Here is an 18,368-nt window from a genome sequence, read left to right on the forward strand (position 1 = left end):
CTGCATTCTAGGTACTCTAGGTATACGTCAGCAGCCTCCTGGGTAGAAGCAGAACTAGCACACAGCGAGTGAGGCCCACTTAAGGGTCAGTGCTCCTTGATAAAGCAAGATCCCTAATTATGCAAGTGGAATCCTGTCTGTAGAGGGTAAGAGCTCAGAAAGCTCAGAGTTATGGGGCTTAAAGGAAGGTCTGACTTAGCTGCTAAATTCTTTTTTGGGGTGTGTGTGTGTGTGTGTGTGTGTGTGTGTGTGTTAGAGGCTAAATTCTGGGAGAATGTATTAGTGTGTGGAAAGTACATTTTAAAATTATAATCAAGACTTCAATGGGTTGCCTGGGTGGCTCAGTTGGTTAAGTGTGTAACTCCTGAATTTGTCATGATCTTATGGTTTGGGAGATTGAGCCCTGCACTAAGCTCTTTGCTGACAGCACAGAGCCTGCTTGGGATACTCTGTCTCCCTCTCTCTGCCCCTTCCCTGTGCGCTCTTTCTCTCTCTCAAATAAATAAATAAACAACAAAAAAAGACTTTAGATTAATAAATTTAGCATCTTCAAAAATACCATACAAATAGATCTGTGGTAACTTTTCAGTGACAAAATTAACAACTTTAGGTCTTAACTCCATCCTACGAAAACCACAGACATTAGTGTACAAAAGAGGGAGTAAGAAGACAATCAGTTGGGGAACCTGAGTGGCTCAGCTGGCCGAGTGTCGGACTTTAGCTCAGGTCATGATCTCATGGTTTGTGAGTCTGAACCCTACACTAGGCTCTGTGCTGACAGCTTGGAGCCTGGAGCCTGGTTCAGATTCTGTGTCTCCCTCTCTCTGCCCCTCTGCCGCTTGTACTCGGTCTCTCTCTCTTTCTCTCTCAAAAACATTAAATAAACATTGAAAAAAAAAAACATTAAAAAAAAAGAGAGAACCACTAAAACAGGAGTCCAGGTGACCTCATCCTTAGACACACCTTAATATTCAACATTTTTCTTCCCATGTCTTCATATTCTATTTAGTAAGCCAACATATATTTTGTTTCACTTTTCTAAAATGATAGGGTTCTTCCTCTTCAAAAAAGGTGTTTCATCTGTATTTGGAACACTCAATCACGACAACTCTTCAGTCTTCCAAGCCAGAGCTATGAAATCACACTTCTCTGATCAACTATCTCCATTTGCCACTATCTCTAATGGTATCTCAGTGGGCAGGGCTCCAAGGATCTCACTTCTGCTTCAAACCAGAATACTTTTCCTAGTTCAGAAACCCAGAAGAAGATTTACTTTGAGGAGGAAATGGAAAACGAAAAATAAAAAACAACACACATCAAAGGAAATCACCAACCTGGACCAAGGAGGCTTTGTCATCATCTCAGGGCCAAAGGGCTCGCTGCCGTACAACATCCATGTGCCAACGCTTTACACAACTCTGATTTACTTACCATGGCAATGCATTAGCTATAAAGACTACAGGTCCCAGCCTCCCTTTCAGCTATATGAGGCCAAATGACAAAGCTTTGTGTGAAATTCCAAGGAAGGCTACTTCAAGAAAACAGGCTTAGCTTACGGGTACCTGTGGTTTTCTCTCCTTTTCTTCTTCCTGACGCCTGGTCTGCAGATACAATGGCTGGAGCTTTGGTAGTCACCCTGGACTATGAGGCATAACTTGCACAGTGGAAACCACGTATGCCAGAGCCAAAGACAGAAAGAACCTAGGCTTCTGATAATGTCTCAGAGCTTACCAGTAGCATCAGACTGCCTACCTCAATAATTTCTTATGTGAGAAAATCAATCATAAGCCACTGGGGTCAAATCCCATTACTCTCAATCCATCCTAACCTGAAATGATATATTCATTATGCCTATAATACCACTTATTTTACTATATATTTGAATTCCCCTCACTTATTACTCTTACTCTTTCAGTAGCCTGTTTTTGTAGAACAGCACCATCCAACAGAACTTTCAGCAATCATGCAAATAATCCATATCCACTGTCCAACAGGATTGCCATAAAACACCTGTGGTTAATGAGCTCTTAAGATGTGTTCATGTACTCATTAGTACATCAGTAACTAAGGACCAGGACTTTTACTTTTTTGACTTAATTGTGAAAGGATATATAGACAAGTCTTAGAAGTCAATCTCTGACGAGATGAAGTTACAGATGCCTTATCTTACTTCTATTTTCCAAATGTTCTACAAAAAAAGCCATATAATACCTTTACAAGTAGAGGGAAAACATGCCAGGCAAACGTCAGCAGGGACAGGGAATCCTATCAGGTTTTCTTGAGAAATAACCACAAAAGAGGGGCACCTGGGTGGTTCAGTTGGTTAAATGACTGACTCTTGATTTCAGCTTAGGTCATGATCTCACAGTTGTGAGATCCCCTATGTCGGGCTCTACATTGACATTGCAGCATGGTTTCTGCGTGGGATTCTCTCCTTCTCCCTCTCTGCCCCTTCCCTGCATGCGTGCGTGTGTGCGTGCATGCGTGCGTGTGTGTGTGTGTGTTTTCTCACACACAAAAAAAATCCCTAATGGCTCTGGGAAGGAGAAGAGAAGATTTTTTTTTTTCCTGTGCCCTAAAGCTCACAAAATTACCATGACCATCTTTTCTCATGTTGAAGTTGATGCTTTACAATTACTTCTTTAGGGCTTTTTTTTTTTAAATATAACACAATATATTTTTTTAACATATAAAGTATGCCCAGATTATTCTCTACAATTAAGACCTATTCTTCATGGAAAAAGATTTTACCAGAGCCTTTTCTGAAATGGGGAAGGGGACTTCCCTGGCCCTAGCTGTCTCTAGCCTTCTTATCTTGCCCATGGGGGAAAACGTTGAGAGAGACGTGGGAAGGTCACAGGCCCACCAAAACTTCATTGAGATTTAATCCTAAAATGCCAGAGGGCTTCTCCTCCCTGTGCACTACACCAACGAGGCTCCAGCCTAACAGTGGCTTGCATTAAACAATACAGACTCTAAGGAGTTCTGAGAAGAGCCCAAAGACGAGAGGGGAGACAAGGAGAATACCAGAGGAAACCTGAAGTGTCTGACACCTACACCAAACATTAAACACAGCCCCACTCCTCATTAAATGGACCTAAAACCTTACATAAAAGGCGATTCACCTCAGCTCCTATTACCCAATACATCATGTCCAACGTCTAACAAAAAATAAACGATGTGCTAAAAGGCAAGAAAAAGCAGTCTGAAGAGAGAAAGCAAGTATCAGAATTATTCATATAGGGCTCAGATTTTGGAAATAACAGACAAAAAATTTAATATAATTAATAATTAGGTCTCTCAAGAAAAAAGTAGACAACATGTAAGAATAATGTAAATAGATTTTTTTGTTGTTATTTAGAAACTTTAAAAAAATCTAAAGGAAATGCTAGAAATCAAAAACACTTAATGCCTTTCATGGGCTCATCAGTAGGTAAGACAGACAAGAATGGTGTTTTTGAAGGTGGATTTACATTAGTTAAAACTGTTTACTGAAACTAAGGCAACCACCCAAAAATTTACATAATCCCCTAGAAAATACAGCATTAAGAAATGAGTTAGATAAAAGCTAATTACACAAAAATCCTAAGTAAAAATGTGGATGTTGGAAAAATTTAGTAACTTAAATCCCAAAACCATTAATGACAACACACAATCATTGGTTGATGAGTGTGGTACGTATCCTTCTGAGCCATTTACATGTTCCATCTCATTTATTTTTAAAAATCACCCTATTTTCAAATGAAGAAATTGAGGCCTAGCGATTAAGTGATGCACTATTGTGGCAGAGCTGAATTTTCCCAGGCAGTCGGCTTCAAGATCCATACTCTTCACCAGTAATACCATCTCTTTATTAATCAAAGTGAGTCAGTGGTCTGATCACATAGAGTAATCCTGAATGTGTTTTCTGTGTGATTCACATTAAAATTCACTAATAATGCTATCATGTGTTCCACTGACAAAAGCTCTACTACACCTAGAAAAGTGCACATACCAGTGATTAAAGTGCAAATACATACTGAGGTTAAAAAATAAAGTGTTAACAGATGTGTCCATGAGGTATGTGCAATAAAATTCTACTGCTGTTTTAACTTCTTAAACATTGACATAGAAAGAGGTTACAATTTTATGATGTATACAGCAAAAGGCATATTTCAGTATTTCTAGTTAACAATGACATATATTTAGCGATGAACAGTTATATAAAGCCACTACCTTTATCCAGTTTTCTAGCTCTAGAGAACTTTTCTTGAGATCTCCTTTTTAGTTCTTGGACTGGAATACAAGCCAGTGCTTTTTCCTGGAGCGCAAGGTTCTCATAGACCAGCACATGCTGAATGTTGGACCGCAGAACTTTCAAGATGACTGAATCAGTGGGGACCTGATAGAAAAACAAATTCTGAAGTTAGCTTTTCTCCATATGCTACAAAGATGACACATAACAGAAAACACTGGTTCTGTGATTTCACAGAGAAAGAGGAATGTATGAATTCACTGAAAGAGATAACTATGTTCAACACCTTTATAAAATTAGTTTCAGGAGACACCCATATCTGTGTCACAGTCTAAGATACGTCTATTTTTTTCCCCTCTGAATATATTGTATCTTTGAGGATACATTTAAACAAGGATATGCAAAATTCTTGATTACAAGTTTGGATCAACACAGTGCTCTGACAATGCACCTGAATGCCAGCATTTCCACTTCAAATCCCTGCATTTTAGAAAAAAATTTTAATGTTTATTTTTTGACAGAGAGAGAGAGAGAGAGAGAGAGAGAGAGAGCGCGCGCGCGTGCACACAGGAGAGAAAATCCCAAGCAGTATCTGCACTTTAAGTGCAGATCCCAATGTGGGGGGCGGGGCTCAGACTCATGAACTGTGAGATCATGACCTGAGCTGAAACCAAGAGTCGGACGGATTCTTAACTGATGTGAGTCACCCAGGCGCCCAGTAACATGATTATTTAAGAAAACTCTATATGGCATTAACAGAGGAGTACTCTCAAGGGATCAGGAATTTTGAGAAATTCCTGAAAGAGGAAAACAGACACAAATGGCTTAAAGGAAAAACCATGGCAATATGCACCTCTCCTGCCCCTCAAAAGAGTGGTTACACAAACTAAGGAATGTTCTCAAAATAATCCCAAGGACAGAGGAGCCACAGGATCCAGAGCAAAAGGAGGGCCCTGGAACAAGCATTAGGAACACTGGCTGAGCTCCGCAGGAGGAACAGCTAGACATTTCCCCTACCTGACCCCCATCGCTCCTTATCAACAAAGAACCGTACCTCTGAGCAGTGAGGGAAGAGGCTTAGACGCTCAAAAAAAAAGAGAAGCTCAGAGAAACGTCCAAGCTCAGAACAGCTGCTCCTGGTACAGCCCACCTTGGAGCATGAGCTCCCCCTCCGTACAACCGCTAGAAGCAGGTGCTGTATTCAGACAGGCTCACGGGACTCTCAGGCTCACTGGATCTGCAACAACCCACACTGTTGAGCAGATACAACCGGAGTCAACATCAGAACTAACCCTGCAGCCATGGCAGCAAATACAGAAAAAGACGATAAAAAAAAGTCTATCTTCAGAGATTTGAGAGTACACTGTATTCAGCAAGAGACAACTACGGATCCTGGAAATTAAAATTTTAAACACTGAAACAAGAAAGTACAGATGGTGTCCAACAGCAGAATAAACATAGCTAAAGAGCAATCAATTAGAAGAATGAGACAAGACATTTTCTGAGAATGTGGCCACCCCCCCCCCCAAAAAACCCCAACAAACAGACATTGAGGATAAATCCAAAGTTCCCAAATCCAGTTAACAGAAGTCTAGAAAGTAGAGTAGAAAAAGTGCAGAAGAGAAACTCTTGCAAGAAATAAGAGAAATCAATTTCTGATAGTTGAAGGAAAAAGCCACAATGAATGGAGGGATAAAACTAGGTATAGAATAGGGACATTTCATAACAGTAAGAAGAAAAACAAAATCCTAAAATGCTTTAATGAATCAAACATTTCATTAGAAACAATGAAGTAAAATCTTTGATATTCTGAGGGGTTGGGGCACCTGGATGGTTAAGTGTCCAACTCTTGGTTTCAACTCAGGTCATGATCTCATGGTTCCTGAGTTCAAGCCCCACAATGGGCTCCACACTCATAGTATGAAGCCTGCTTGGGATTTTCTCTCTCTTTCTCCCTGCTACTCCTGCCGCCTCCACCCCCAAATAAATAAACTTAAAAAGAAAAAAAAGAAATTCTGAGGGGGGCGCCTGGTAAGTCTCCAATTCTTGATTGCAACTCAGGTCATAATCTCACAGTTTGTGAGCCTGAGCCCTGTGTGGGCCCCATGTTGGGCTCTGTGTTGACAGCGTACAGCCTACCTGAGATTCTCTCTTTCTCTCTCTCTCTCTCTCTCTCTCTCTCTCTCTCTCTCTCTCAAAAATAAATGAAGAAACACTAAAAACAAAAAAATTCTGAGGGAAAATGACTGGGAAACAGGATTCATACCCAGTCAAACTAATCACACAGAAGGGCAGAGAAATATGTTTTCTGATATGTAACAGTGTAGAAAGTATATCACTCCAAAATCTTATCTAAAAGAATGCTTAGTGAAGCTATTTTCCCCTCAAAACATAATAATATCAATGTAAATAAACATCACCCAGTAGAAAGTGAGATAAAAGAAGCAGGGGCAAGTTAATAAAATAAACTAGTGAAACCTAAGTTCTGATTATGATATATAATAATTGAACAGCAAGATCTCAAATCTTCTCATAAAGAAGGTAGCAGGGAAGGGAGCAGAAAAAAGAAATCTCTCTGAGGTTCCTGTCTTGTTATAAGATGTTGATTAAAAAAATATATATGTAAAAATAATATTTGCATTAAAAATTTAAGTGCAATAATGGAAAAACAAAGATATTTAACATTCATTCTAACTTAAATGGAAGAAAATATTCTCAATATAAAAAAGAAATGGGCAAAAAAAGCAAGGACACAGTCAACACACAATAAGATCAGAAATAAATTCAAACATAGTAGCAGTTATCATAAATATGAATGGGTTGTATGTATACATGAAAAGGTAGCCAATAGGTGCCTGGGTGGCTTAGTTGGTTAAATCCGACTTCGGCTTGGGTCACGATCTCACGGTTCAGTTCGTGGGTCCGAGCCCCACATCAGGCTCTCTGCTATCAGTGTGAAGCCTGCTTCAGATCCTCTGTCTCCCTCCCTCTCTGCCTATCCCCTGCTTGTGCTCTCGCACTCTCTCTAAAAAATAAACAAACATTAAAAACAATTAAAAACATAAAAATAAAAGGTAGTCATAGCAAGATTAAGTTTAAAATGAAAAATCATTATCAAAAACTCCATTTAATATAAGGCACTTTTTTTTAACTTTTTCTTTTGTTTATTTATTTTTGAGACAGAGCACAAGTGGGGAGGGGTAGAGAGAGAGAGAGAGACATAGAATTGGAAGCAGGCTCCAGACTCCGAGCTGTCAGCTCGGAGCCCAACACAGGGCTTGAACCCATGAACTGTGAGATCATGACCTGAGCTGAAGCCGGATGCTTAACCAACTGAGCCACCCAGGTGCTCCTAATGTCAGGCACTTTTTAAAGCACTGGGGCTGGGTACACAAGACAGACATGATCACTTTATGGTCTAAGAGAAGGAAAGGTATTAAACAAATAATGGCAAAACTTACCATATTAAGTTAATAAATATTTATGCATAAATGTATGTGTGTGTGTTACATACTGGAAAAATAATGGAGACCAAAACAGTCAAGGACATTATCCTCACAAAGTAGTCTATGGATGCAGAGACAGATACTGGTACAATATTCATTTACTCAAATATTTAATGAGCCTTTATTACGTGCTAGAAACTGGGGATATAATGCTAAGTTAGACAATTTATTCACAGGTATGAGAAAAGTTATAAGGAAAATACAGAGGATAAGGACACTGTACAACAGGGATTCCAAACCTAGAACTCCCTGAAAAAAATGACATTTGTGGTAATTATGAAGGATGAGAAGAGGCTAATAAGCATGAAAGGGAAAAGACCATTCCTATCAGAAGGAACAGCACGTAGACAGCTGGGGAGTGTGTGTGGGGGGCGTGATATACTTAGCAAATTATAAAGGGTCAGAGAGAATATGAGGGTGTCGAGAGCATGGAGAACCAAGGGGAAGAGGAGAGAGAAAGCGGAGGATGAAGTTGAGTAGGTAAGCACTTAGATCTTTTTGGTCTCTTTCCACTGTGATGGGAAGCTATTAAAGAAAGATACCTAAGCGAGAGTGTAAAAAGATCAGATTTGTGTTTTCAGAATATTCCAGCAGTAGAGTGGAAAAAGGATGTTATGAAAAGACCCAAATGGGTCTGTAGAACTGAGAGATTGATGGCTTCAAGTAGATGACTCAGTAATGGTAGAAAACTTATAAAAAGAATTAGGATTAACAAGTTTTGGTGAATGAACTGTAAAGTCAGGAGGCATTAGTAAAGTAGAAAAATAGGAATGATGTGTGGATTTTGAATGAGCAACTATATGGGTCAAAAGTCGTGCCACTTACAGTAGAAGGAAAACCAGGAAATGATCAACTGAAGTAAAGATGACAACTGGCCAAGTAAAAATGAAGCGAAAAAAAGTACATTAGATCTAGCAGCATGGAGATGTTTGATGATCTCAGTAAGAAGTTTGGTAATAATGTTAATAAGGAAAACAAGTTGTAAGAAACTTAGCTGTGTAACTTGTTGCCAAAGTGGTCTAAGTGCACGACTTAGCAACTGCACAAAATGGTCCACTGGAAAGTGCACAGAAAGTATTAGAACTTCTATTTACATTATTCTTTTTACAAAAAAATAAAGCAATTAAGTTATAATAATATTTAGTGTGTGGATTAGCAGTGGCTCCCCTGAGGCTAAGAAAGCTAGCCTGAGGAGAGCAAAGTACCAAAAAATACAGGGGGAGCTAGCAACTGGCATGTTCACTCCCACTACTACAGTCACCATATCACAACGTTGTGCAATTCATATGTGACTGGCTAAGTGAATTAACAGGTTATGTTAATTAGTTTTCACTAACTGACCCTCAACCTGGCTTGGAAAGACTACAAATACTTGGGGCACTTGGCTGGCTCAGCTGGTGGAGCATTCAGCTCTTGGTCTCAGGGCTGTGAGTTTGAGCCCTGAGTTGGGTATGGAGATTACTTAAAAAAAAAAAAAAAAAGATTCAGAGACCTGTAGGCATGGAAGCTGATACTAATACTGCAAGCACATGTGAACAAGAAGGAAATGGCAGGGTATCTCATCTACTTCTATTGGGATGAGCCCTTCAACAGCTACATTTTAATGCCAAAAAAATTAAATACAAAAATCACAATCTCCTTAGACCTGACAAAGTTTGCCCCTAAATTCAAAATTATTAAGACTATTTAAAATAGTTATATCCAAATTCATTCATTTACACTCACATTAATGATATATGATTAATATGTTTTTAAAAATTAAGGTATTATTTACTCACTAGCTTCTATTGACATTATCTTATGATAGGGTATAATGGCACAATAGTATATATTTGTATATAATTTATGAACTAAAATAATAAAAAACTATATAACTATATATATAATTCACAAACAAAAATGTATATTGAAAGGATATGCTTAAACATTTTACTGATAGGGCACATGATTACAGAATGGAGGCTCACAGGGTACCTGGGTGGCTCAGTTGGTTAAGCGTCTGACTTTGGCTCAGGTCATGATCTCATGGTTAGTGAGTTCGAGCCCCACATCAGGATCTGTGCAGACAGCTTAGAGCCTGGAGCCTGCTTTGGATTCTATGTCTCCCTCTCTGCCCCTCCCCGGCTCATGCTCTGGCGTGCTGTCTCTCTCTCTCTCAAATAAACACTAAAAATTTTTTTTTTAAATAGAAAAAAAAAAAGGAAGGGAAGCTTGCTAGACAAGTAAGAAGTAAAGGTACAATGATGAGTACGGGGAATTCTTTCTGAAACTTTCTGTCAAGAAGAAATGAGAACTACTGGTCGTGTAGGACCCAGGGATATTTCTATGCTGGCTTGTCTCTAAGAGAGGGGAGCTTAATATAGGAAAAGTTCCTAAATATTAATCCACTGGTAAAAATGCAGATTTCCCAATTTGCTGGTCTTCCTTTCTGAGTTAGCCAGCTTGGAGTTACATCTAGGAATCTGAATGTCTAGCTCATTCCAAACAGTCTAACATTAGATGAAAACTGGTCTAATGCAAAGTATAAATGGCACTGAGAAGAATCCCCAACAGAAGAGGATTCAACACTGCATGCAGTCCATGCAAGATGACACGGGTAACAGAGAAGAAGGGATGCAGGGACCAAGGAGGATGTGGCTTTTATTAAGAGCAGACACACTTCCCCCATTGACAGAAGGGACAGGACAACAGATGAATGAAGAAATTTACTGAAGATCTGGTGATGACAAATCCAAAACCTTCAGAACAGGGAGGACTATGCTCCTTTACCAGAATGGATACAGAAACACAAAAAAGAAAGTCTCCATTCTTATTTTAAAGAATTCTTAACAAAAATGAGGCACAGCAATATCTTTGTTGTTGTTCTTAACTGGAGGTTTTCACTTACTGCGAGTAAGGTAAGAACTCATCTGGCGATTTTTGTTTTCAATGTAATATTTCCAATCTGGAAATTCTCTCATTCATTGTGGTTTTAATGGCACTCAGAGAATCCTGAACAATGGTTTACTTTCTTGCCTTACTTCTTTACATATTCTATGACCCAGCTCCGTCAACACCAAGCGGTGCCGATGGCATGGGGACTGTGGCCGCTGGGTAGCCACGTACACAGGTGGCAGCTGATTGCCTGAGTTCAAGTCCTGTTTGGATTCCAACTAGAATAAAATGTGCAGTCTGTCTGGTTTTAAGTCAACAAGATGTTTTTCTTCACTGATCATACTTGGATTCTAATTATTTTGGTTTCTAAAGTGAAATATTTTTAAGAATTTATAAGAAAAAAAAGAATATGTATACTTTGCCAATTCATGTGATATAACCCATCGCAGCAGTATTAGTAAATTCACTTTTCAGTAAAGGACCACCGGTGCCCAGGCCATCAGTCTTCCTTCTGCCTCTATGTAGCTCTTTGGTTTCGTGGCTTTTAAATTTAGAATCGGTTTTTAAACACAAAAGTTCCATTTAATAATTTTTAATTATAGTTTTAATCAACTTGTGACTTTAATTACCTTATTTTTTACAAAACCTCCTTTTTTCCTATTTATAAAAGTAATAAATGTTATGAGAAATTCTCAGGAAATACTGAGGGGTATAAATAATATGGAATCATCTGTAATTTCACCTTCAGATAAAATTATGGCTAAGAATTCACTGCATGGCCTTCCAGACCTTTTTAAAATGAACATATTTATGGATGTACATTAAAAAAAATTTTTTTTAATGTGCATCCACGTTAGTGAGCATACAGTGCAATAATGATTTCAGGAGCAGATTGCAGTGATTCACCCCCTGTGTATAACACCCAGGGCTCCTCCCGACAACTGTCCTCCTCAGTGCCCCTTCCCCATTGAGCCCCTCCCCACTCCCACACCCCTCCAGCAATCCTGTTTGTTCTCTGTATTTAAGAGTCTCTTGGGTTTTGTACCCCTCCCTGTTTTTATATATTTTTTTGCTTCCCTTCCTTTCTGTTCATCTATTTTGTATCTTAAATTCTATGTATGTACATTTTTAATAAGAAAACTGAAATATTGTACACATACACACATTTTGTTTAACTTTGGAATTCTACGCTTACCTAAATATACATAATAACTCTCTTAATGCCAAAATAGACCACATTATCATTTTTAACAGATGCTAAGAATTCTGGTATATGGATGTGTTATAATTTAAGTGATTCCTATTGAAGGGTATGCAGATATATTCTACCTTTAACAATGTTAGGTTCACAACAAGAAATTGGACATTTAAATCTGATGTCCAAATAGAAGACTTCTTCTCTAATAAATATCATATATAGATACAGACTAAAAGGTTTCTTAAGAAAGTTAGTTTAAAAATAAATCAACCCAGGGATGCCTGGGTGGTGGCTTAGTTGGTTAAGCATTCGACTCTTGGTTTTGGCTCAAATGAGTTCTAGCTTGGGATTTCCAATCCCCCCACCCCCAACACTCCCCCTTTGCTCTCTGTCCCTCTGCTCACAGGCTGGTCTCTCTCTCAAATAAACAAACATTTAAATAAATTTAAATAAATAAATAAACTCATAAAAATCAACCAACTCATTTTGTTATCACTGTCTAAACATGTATTTATAATTCTAGCAGAATAATCTCAAATGGTAATTCTTTTGTTGTTCTTTTAAAGTTTATTTTTTGAGAGAGAGAGAGCAGGCCATGGGCAGAGAGAATGAAAGACAGAGGATGTGAAGCAGGCTCTGCCCTGACACCAGAGAGCTGGATGTGGGGCTCAAACTCACAAACCTTGAGATCATTACCTGAGCCAAAGTCAGAGGTTTTACCGACTTAGCCCCCCAGGTGTCCCTCAAATGGGAATTCTTTAAATAATTTTTTAATGTTTATTTTTAAGAGACAGAGAGAGACAGTGCGAGCAGGGGAGGGTCAGAGAGAGAGGGAAATACAGAATCCGAAGCAGGATCCAGGCTCTGAGCTAGCTGTCAGCACAGAGCCCGACGTGGGGCTCGAACCCACAAGCTGTGAGATTATGACTGAGCCGAAGATGGACGATTAACCAATTGAGCCACCCAGGCACCCTGGTAATTCTTTAAAATAAATAAATGTATTCCCACATACACAATGAGCAATAATTTTTAGAGTGGTTGCAGTTGATGAAAAGTCCTTTAACAATTCCACATACACAAAAAAAGTAGGCATATGTCAAATAAAAGTATGCATCTTAAACTAGCTGTATAATTGCTGAAGACTATTTTAAGCAAATTCTACTTTAGAATCATGTTTTCAACCTAGATAAAGTCACAAAATTGGAAACATAATGATTTTAACATTCTAAGGTTCTATGTCTTTGAAAAACTTTCTTTGCTATTTTGAAACTGCTTTTGGAAAGCAAAGGGTATAAAAATACATAAAGGGCTATCAGGAAACTATGTCCTATAGGAACACTAAACACTCAGCATGTATAACCAGCAAATTTAAAAGTCAATTGAGTCATTAGGGAAATGCAAACTCAAGCCACAATGAGATACTACCTAACATCCACTAAAATTGCCATAATAAAAAAGACAATAACAAGTGCCAGTGAGGATACTGAAAACTGTAACATTCACACACTGCTGGTGAGAATGTACAATGGTGCATCGACTTTAGAAAACAGCTTGGCAATTTCTTAAAACATTAAACATAAACTTACCATACAACCTAGTGGTTTCACTTCTAGGAATCTACCCAAGAGAAATGAAAACATATGTCCACACAGAGCCTCGGATGCGAACGTTCAAAGCAGCATTATTCACAATTGGCAAAGATGGGAAAACCACCCAAATGTCCAACATGGAGTACTATCCAGCAATAAAAAGGAATAAGATACTGATACATCCTACAATATGAATAAGCTCCAAAAACATGAAAAGTAAAAGAAGCCAGAAGCAAAAAACCACATACTGTGTAATTCATTTACATAAGATCTCTGGAAAAAGCAGCAAAATAAGTTCCTAGCAACCATCACCTTTTATTTAGTACCAATATATCCCAGTACTTTACATCTTAAAGGAAAAGTTTACTGGCAAACTTCAACATCAGTGACTATCGCCTTGTTTTATAATTCATAATCTTACCTGATGTAGTTTTAACTAAAGAAATATTGTTAACAGTCATGAGCACATCAGTGCTCAGGATCTGTCTAGTTTATATGTATGTTAAATCTTTCTGTTGCTGCTTGAGTTTGGTCTATTCTAATTAGCAGTTAGTACACCCACTCAAAATGGGCAAGGCAGGAAAACCTAATTGTCAAATAAATTCTGTACTGTAACAAGTAGTGGTGATGGATGCTTAAATAACAAAATACTTAACAAATTTCTTAATATTTATTTTTGAGAGAGCGAGTGAGCGCATGTGCACGTGTGAGAAGGGGGAGGGCAGAGAGAGGGAGGCACAGAATCTAGAGCAGGCTCCAGGCTCTGAGCTGTCAGCATAGAGCCTGATGCGAGGCTCAAATCCACAAACCATGAAATCATGACCTGAGCTGACACTGGACATTTAACTTACTTAACCACCCAGGGGCCCCCTTTTTTTAAACTATGTATTCTAGTGATCCGTGGGTAGCCAAGACTTGGCAATAAAAAACAAGATTCATTCTAATTTCTCCTTAAAAAACTCAAAACAAGTTACTGTGTTTAAAGGACTAGAGAAATAAGAGACTGCCTACTAAAAGGATAGGTCTTTAACAAAGTTTATTTTCTTCTAAATTCTACATTTTTTGTCAATAAAATGACATTTTGTTTTTAGTACAGTATCCAGTGGCTTATCTGGCAATTACAGAGTTTTAAAGATCTCAAAGTATATCTGAATTGCAAGGTTAAGAATCAAATAAAGGGAAGAGGTTACAGAAGATTGGAATATGCAAATGGTTTCCTGAGCCAAAACACTAACAAAATAGTACTTAGTCTAGGAAATAGCTATTTTGTAAAATAAAATGTTTTCATGTATTATACCCTTTTCTGTAAAACTGGTTACTAACTGTGCATTTTAAACCGTAACACTGAGATTCAACAAAAGATGAAGTAGGGAATCTTAAAGCATACATTTTAACACTATGATTAGAAAATATAAGAAATGGTGCTAAAAAATGAAGCGAAACACGCTTCTGTATGAACCTTTACTCCCCAAACTGAAGATGGCCTCAGACATTCTGAGATGGAACACGCATGCTCGTGAGAGGGGCCAAAGGAATCCACTGAGTGCCTCTTAGGTTTACTTTTTATCTCACCTTCTTTACACAACTCTCTTAAAAGGCACGCAGCATGTTAGAAGTACATAATTTATAGAGAAATAGATGCCAGGTTACGTCCTCAGTGCCGCATTACTGTTAAGACATGCTATCAAAACAGAGTGGAAACTACTGTCCAGAGAATGGACTGATTAGGGTTACTCTTCTGTCACATTAGAGTTACGTCGTCACATTTCCCATTACTCTGTGATACTTCAGTACTTAATGAAGCAGCTCACATACGTTACAGAAAGAATTACTCTTATCAAGAGCAAACCTTTATAGTTAACAAAGTTTTCACACATGCTATCTCATGGAATGTCCACTGCCACTTAGTATTATTAGTTGATCTAACATATCCAGCACCAGTTTCTTGAAAGCATTCACAAACACTAGTTGTATTTATTATTATTTATAAATAAACATTAGCTGTAAGGGCACCTCGGTGGCTCAGTCGGTTAAGCATCCAACTCTTGATTTCGGCTCAGGGCATGATCTCGTGATTCCTGAAATCAAGCTCCCCCCCCACCCCGCTATCAGCGCAGAACCTGCTTGGGATTCCCTCTCCTCCTCTCTCTCTGTCTCCCCTCACACACACTCTCTCTGCCCCTCCCCCCCACTGGTATGTACACATCTCAAGCACACATCTCTGAGGTCTCTCTCTCTCTCAAAACAAGTAAACATTAAAAAAAAAAACATTAGCTGTGAAGTTAATGAGAGGAGAAAACATTTCAAAGACTTCAAGGTTAATTTAAGTAAACTGAAGCACACATATGTTTTAGAGGAGTTAATCCTACACACACACACACACACACAGTTTGGAAACCACTCAACAAGAATTATATGAAAGGACAGTAACTCTCTGTCTATTCCCCTGACAGCCCCTTACCACCTTTATTCTTTATTTTTTAAAAACAAGTTTCGGGGCTTGTCAGCATAAACAAAGAAATGACCACCAATCATTTGACTACCAGGGAATTAGCCAATGGAGAAGATTAAGGGTAGATTTAATAAGTGACTCTATATAGAGGTTCTGCTTTATGGAGGACAGTGATAAGATGTTTTACCAAAATAAAAACAAGAGGATACGAGTTGAAGCTGGCTACTGACAAAATTACTATAGAAAAAAAAATCATGAAATTTTTGAGAGTAAAAATTCAGAGGAAAACTTAAGGACTTCTATCAAAAGGGATTTTTGTAAATAGGATAGTTTCCTGTTAAATGAGATCAGCTCAGTGTACCAGGGATGCCTGTAAGAGATCACAGGTTTGGTATCAGTCAGTTCTACAGAAGTACGGAGCTGTGTATGCCACTAACTCAACTTCACTAATCTGGTAGCACCACGCTTAATAGGTTAACGCGTTATTATTTACTTTAAGCGTAAAGGAGCTGATTTCTTTTACTAAACTGAGGGGTTGATAAGGGTTTGGTTATTGGAATTAATAATCCCCAGAATGAATGGCAGCAGGTAAAATTTACATCAGAAGTGTCAATGAAGTAGAGGAAATCTCTTATGAGCTGTACCATTGTCCAGCAAGTCTGTTATTTAGTTTTAGGTGAAAGACATATACTAATTTATATAACAGGTGCATTTATATGACAAATGATGAAACGCCTAAAAAGTAATAAACTGAAAGTTAAGATTTAAAAGTATTAAAAAAGATGGTCATTTCCCCAACTTGTTACAAAATGACAATTTTTTAAAGACCTAAGGAAATCTGATGTATTAGAATTCTAAGAACCAAGAATACGGAGGGCACAAATTCAGGAATAATAACTCACAACGTGTTTCAAAGCTTTTGCTGTTTCAGTACTTTGTACTGGTTAAGAAAGGTTTAATTCTGACGTTACCCCTGGAGCAGACGGTGGACTGGATGGCTGCCCTTCACTGTTCCCAGAAGGCTGGGTTAGCCCGTTCGGAGTTGAAGACTGCGTTGCAGGAAGCTGGGAACTGGGTGCAGGTTGCTGAGATAACTCTACTCTGTGAGTCTTATTTGATCCATCCAATCTGCTACTTCTTTCCAGGGCAATCAGGTCACGAATTTTTTGTAGCTGCTCCACTGAAGCTTTTTTAGGAAAGATGAGATGTGTTTCTCCCTGGAATTTATAAAAATGGGAAACATTTTAACTTTTGCTTTATACTGACAGTCCTTCATATACAGATCTATAAAATGAAACCAATACTACAGAATACATCAGATATTAACAATCATTGTTTTTCTACCATTATGGCACTTTTCAAAAAAAGCAAAGGTAAAAATGCCTATATGTAAACTAGGAAACTAAAGAAATTGGTCTCTTTCTTAGCATATAATGCTTAGCTTATGTGATTCAAAGGCCTTTAGAAAAGTATTTTCTTTTAGGAACAGTAAGTCACAAAGTCCCATAAGAATTACAAAAATGTACATTTCTATCTTCTCTGCAGTAGTAAATCCCCTATGAAGTAACAGTCGCTTCTAGCCATAGGAAAGATCAGGGGTCACATAGAACCAAGAAGTTATGAATCTCCTTTCTTTCTTTGAATCTCCTAAACTCAAGACTTTAAAGAATAGCTATATGATTAGCAGTCTGTATATGGGGTCCACTAATTTTTCCAAGAAAACAAAAAGTATATCCTGATGGTCAATTAAAAATTATGGATTCTTAACAGTAAATACAAAGTAGTCCAAACAAAACAGTCAAACCATAAAAATCCCATTCTTCAAGTAGTGACTCATTTAATGGATACCCACAATATAATCAGAGTGCTTTAAGATACAATAAACATTACAACAAAGCTCACAATGTAAAACAGAAAATTATAAACAAGGAAAAAGTTAAATGAAAATATATTAAGTTTCAAGGCACTGAGAAGCAGCGTGTTAAAACAATAATTCCACCAACTGCAGAGGAGATAAAACAGTTGTTAGCATGTAGTAGTAAGACTTGCAGATCATGAGCATTTCAGTTAAGCTCCGTAACTGAGAATGACCTTATTTCGCCGGTGCTGGCAGACCTATGAGAATAAACTGACCAAGACATTTCTCGTTAATGACATGAAAATTAATTCCATATGAATGCCTTTTAAAAAGCCAGAAGAGGCCAGTAAGCTCTATATATGTGTTACCCATAATAGTAATAGTTCGTAAAAACAAAACAAAACTATCATTTATTGTGTTTATGTGCTCTAGGTGCTATACTAAAGCATTTGACATACATTATCTCAAGTAATTCTCACGACCACCCTGCAAAGTCGTATTAGGTTTATCCCTACTCTTCATATGGAAATATGAAGGCTCAGAAAAGTTAAATAACCTGCCTGATGCTACAGAACAATTGCTGGAATAAAGATTCAAACTTAACAAATCTTAATTGCTATGCTATAATGGAGTCACCTTAGACTGAACAGAGACCAA

General features: G+C 38.0%; 1 protein-coding gene across 4 annotated transcripts in view; it reads right to left on the reverse strand.

Moving 5' to 3' along the window:
• NGLY1 (N-glycanase 1) overlaps nt 1-18,368 on the reverse strand; it is a 58,157-nt gene that overhangs the window by 25,163 nt on the left and 14,626 nt on the right. For all 4 annotated transcript variants that reach the window (XR_003908938.1, XM_029940365.1, XM_029940364.1 and 1 more), the window contains exons 3-4: nt 16,825-17,070; nt 4,216-4,381 (exon numbers count right to left, since the gene is read on the reverse strand). Coding sequence is in view for 3 of the 4 variants with exons in the window: in XM_029940365.1 (XP_029796225.1) it covers nt 4,216-4,381; nt 16,825-17,070 (412 nt within the window). In the remaining variant the exon portion in view is untranslated. The remainder of the gene's footprint in view (nt 1-4,215; nt 4,382-16,824; nt 17,071-18,368) is intronic.

Source organism: Suricata suricatta, chromosome 5, assembly GCF_006229205.1.
Source record: "Suricata suricatta isolate VVHF042 chromosome 5, meerkat_22Aug2017_6uvM2_HiC, whole genome shotgun sequence".
In the NCBI taxonomy this organism is placed as follows: domain Eukaryota; kingdom Metazoa; phylum Chordata; class Mammalia; order Carnivora; family Herpestidae; genus Suricata; species Suricata suricatta.